The sequence below is a fragment of the Azolla caroliniana genome, unplaced genomic scaffold (genome assembly GCF_043228905.1).
Source record: "Azolla caroliniana isolate FFs.n. ecotype wild unplaced genomic scaffold, voAzoCaro1.0.p SCAF_11, whole genome shotgun sequence".
Lineage (NCBI taxonomy): Eukaryota > Viridiplantae > Streptophyta > Polypodiopsida > Salviniales > Salviniaceae > Azolla > Azolla caroliniana.
In genome coordinates, this window is record NW_028230446.1 from 14,041,038 (window position 1) to 14,045,259 (window position 4,222).

General features: G+C 46.2%; 1 protein-coding gene across 1 annotated transcript; it reads right to left on the reverse strand.

Annotated features, from left to right (window-relative positions):
• Positions 1-258: 258 nt before the first annotated feature.
• On the reverse strand, positions 259-2,938 carry LOC147857877 (jasmonoyl--L-amino acid synthetase GH3.5-like). Its single transcript, XM_087327394.1, has 2 exons — positions 2,214-2,938; positions 259-2,045 (listed from the first exon to the last, which is right to left on the reverse strand). The coding sequence occupies exons 1-2, from the start codon at positions 2,801-2,803 to the stop codon at positions 485-487; spliced, it is 2,151 nt and encodes a 716-aa protein (XP_087183520.1). The 5' UTR covers positions 2,804-2,938; the 3' UTR covers positions 259-484.
• Between the last annotated feature and the right edge of the window lie 1,284 nt (positions 2,939-4,222).

The window sequence follows — 4,222 nt, forward strand, 5'->3', positions numbered from 1 at the left end:
CTTGCATTAAGGTTCCAAAAAACAAGTTTAAATGCTACCAATTAGTATCAGATAATACTTATAAATTGGGATTTATTAAAGTGGATTGGGTGGATGGGTGTAAGGCGCATTACTTCAAAGGAGATTGACATATTGTAAATGAAGCAAGAGTGATTGCAAAGCTTCTAGATACCTAATGTGGAAGGAACCGTACTGAGCAACATATAGCAGTACAGACAAGTTTTGTACAATTCAATAGCAAAAGTAAGGCATGTGATAGAATTGATACAAGGGTTCTTCATACGTTTTATTATTATGCCAATAAAAATGATACAAGCGAGGCTTACGTCTGCAGGAATTAAATTACATAAATACAGCGGTAATAAACTTGGCTTCAAGTAGTTAATTTAGAGTAGTACAAATGTTTAGGGTGTGTAAACTTCCTTATAGATTGTTGATATGTACATCTTATCTTGCCTTGATGAATACTAGCATGTCGAGCAGCTTACGAAAAGGCAGCTGGGCTGAAGAGGCTGGTGACGGCCGAGGAGCGGAGGAGAGAGAGGGCATCAGGAGCAACGAGGCAACGTGGGGTTTTGTACTGCGTGATGGCGGCACCGCTCAACATGAAGCGGTCCACGAGACGCGAGAAGGTGCCGCGCCGCACGACACAGAGCTCCAGAGGCCCGATGGTCCCCATCTTCCTGGACGTCACATACCCTGCCTCCACCAACGACCCGTCCATCAATGCTGCACACTCTGCCAACACCTCCACTTGGGGCGTCGTCCTCCCCCTTTGAGCTCCCGCACTACTTTGCTTCGCGTGACCTTCACATGCATGCACCCCCCTCTTACTTGCCTTCGCACAACTTTGCACTTCAGTGGTGGTGGTGGTCGTCGCAACTTCCCCCGAGTCCCCTCCCACCTCCCAGAAGACCACATAGTGACCCGGTGTGGTGCTTCTATCGGCGTAGCTCGTGTAGTCCACCAGCTCCATGGAGCTCCCGCTCGCCTCCACCAAACGCTTTGCCGCAGTGTCCACCACAGCTTTTAGGTCTTTCTCCGTGATCTTGTCGATGTTGAGGCTGAGCATCACATTCTTTCGACAGACATATGCCACCTGGGGAGTGTTATTGTAGAATCCGGTGACGTGCACGATGTCACCCAGACGGTATCTGTAGAGCCCCCATGCTGTCGTCATGACAATCTCGTATTCTTGCCCAACTTTCACCTCTGTCAATCCGACCGGCACTCCTTCATCGTATGCTGCCAGGGCTGCGCCGCTGCCGCCGCCACCATTACATATTTCATTTATGTGAGTTGATTGCCTGTTCAATGGAATGAACTCGAAGAACGCAAGCGTGGGCAGAATTGTGAAGGACACATCGCTAGGCCTCGAAGTTGGGTCGATATTCACACCGATCCAACCCTCGGTGGCAGCGTAATCGGCAGAGATGAGTGGCAGGGTCCTGGCAGTGTAAAACTCGAGTTTCTCGACGTACACCTCCATGGCACCTGTGAGGATGGACAGCACGTACTTGCAGCGAGGCCACAGGACGCGTACTACACCCTTCCAAGCGCCACCTGACTTGAGAGCTCGTTTAGAGGTCAAGCCACGGCACTTTCGGGCAATCATGTCGGCGAGCTCAGGATTGGGTTTACAGAGAATGTGCTCGGCCATAGCCTCTCTCAGGACGGGGTCAGTGATGGCGGGGTTGAGCTCACCGGATCGAATGTCATCGCAGAGCTGGCGCCACTGGATCTCCAGTGTCCGGAAGGCTTCCACAAGTGTGAAAGCGAAGGGGGCACTGAGGACTTGGACTTCCTGGGAGTGGAAGAGGCCGCAGAGGAGGTGGCAGTACATAGATTGCCGACAGTCGGCACCGAGGATGACTTCTTCAGGGCTACACGATTTGACACCGCTCCTCTGCTGCCGCATTCGGAACGCATCACTGCGGATCATGTGAGTGGTGGCAGTTCCTGCCTTCAGACCACCTTTGGTGACCGAGAATTTCCCGCAGAATAGGAATTCTAGGATGCGGGAGCCAACGTCCACCGGATAAATCCTGCAGATCAACAGCAAAACATGCACGTTAATAACTTACAATCATGAATTGCATTTGTGGCAGGAATGATTTGAGACAGCAATTATGATGAGCAGCCATGCCGTGTTTGTTTTTTTAGTATTGTGGTATGATTTATTCAACTCAACTAAGTATCAATTATGAGCTTACCCTTCTCGAAAGGCCGCAGCAATGCTGCCTATCTCCAGTGTCCCTTCCTTCAGGCCTTCATGATACAGAAGATACTTGGCCTTGGTATCTGTCGTCCCAGAGCTGAGACACAGACCTTGGACCGGGGCTGCAGTCAGGAGGCCTCGCGGCAAGCTATCGTTTCCATGCTCAGCAATCCGTTGAATGAATGGCATAATATCAGGGTGAGTAATCAGAGGAACAGTCTTCTTAAATTCATCGATGTAATTTGCATCCCTTCTAATCTTGTTGTTCCTTATCATGTCCTCAGTAAGAACGGCTGTGTCAGATTCGGTCTCCGCCGCCACCGATGATAATTGCTCTATGCCTTCGATTTTTTGCAGATATTCACAAGAAGTGTTCTCTTGAATGATTGAGTGTAGTAAATCGGATTGAATTTCCGCTGCATTCTTCGTGATATAGTCGAACCGATCGAGGATGGGTTGGAATCGATTGATCCTCTGATCGGTGCTCGGTAATGAAGAATGATCGTTGGGCAGAGGAATTGAATCAGAATTAGAAGAGGAAGAGGAAGAGGAAGAAGAGATGATAGAGAACGGGCGACCAGGCATGATGGGGAGATGAGGAGGAGGGCCTTGATTAGTAGTGACGAATGATTTAAGAGGAATTAAGGGGGGCTTAATAGGGTGATTAGAAGCGCAATCAGAAGGGGCAGTGGGGGGGACGGGGCTTAATCAGTGAGCAAATCACTGAGCTGCCTTGGATCTACTGCTGCTGCTACTTGACTTGCGCAGACTTATGGGGGAGCCTTTTATAGCGAGAGATTCCCGCGGAGACTTAGGCTAAATACCAAAACTAGTAACTTTTAAAAAAAAAAAGAAAAAAAAAGGGAAGAAAAGAAGAACCAGCAAAAAGACAAAGAGGGGAAGGGAAGCGAAGGAAAGGAAAAAAAAAACAGAGAAAAATGCGATCCGACCACAAAAACAATGATTTTTTCTTTTTAAATCAATTTAATTAAATATGTAATGCGAATTAAATGTTTTCCCGTATTTTAAATATTTGTTATTTGTTATTATTTTATTTTGTGTGGTGTGTTTTGGTGAAAAGTCTCCCGGCTGCACGGACATCCCTGGCCGTGTTTGTCAATCGTCAACGCTGTGTGAGCGGACGGACGGTCCAGATTTAATCGAGCGAAGCGTGTGGTCGGCCTCTCTCCTGTCTCTATCCGTAATCAATTGTCTCATGGGCCAAATTCGGTTTTAGACGACGTTAGTATATCGTCATTTCTTTCTCTCTCTTCTCTTTTATTTTGGGGTGACCGCACGCACGCACGCACTAACGCACTCTCTCTCTCTTCTCTTTTTTCCGTGTGAACACACACTCTCCCCTTTATCTTATTTCATGAATTTCTGATTTTTTGATCCAATAAACAACAAAATTGAACCATCATTATCTACTCCCTTCTAACCATATGCCTACCATCCTAATGCAAAAGCGCCGCGCATGTCCAAATTATATCTAAAAATGTGGTAAAGTGTCTCCATCTATGATCCCAGGTTCAAGCTCTCTCTCTCTCTCGTGACTTTTTCGTTTTCTTTCTTGACAAACCACGAGATTATTGGTCTGTAAAGAAACGTACCCAAGTCGAGGGACATTCCCAAATGTCATCAAAAGCGCTAAAACAATCCCCACATGCTCTAATATCCGTTGTGGTCAGGTACCTGTTTATTTCAACTTTCTAATTAATATATATATATTTATGTATACACATGCAAATTTGTGTGTCTTGATTGGATGCATGACATGAACAAATGGTTTGGAAGATGTGATGCAACATAGTTGATTCATGATGTAGCAATGCAATCCGTTGTGAATGAGGCGTTTTTGCAACACCAATATAACATGGCATAGGGAAATATTGAGGATCACACTTGGCACCATTATAATTCATATATTGCAACTTACTATAAAAAAACCATATTCTAAACCAAATGGAAACCACACACACTAAATTCTAATGCATGTTAGAT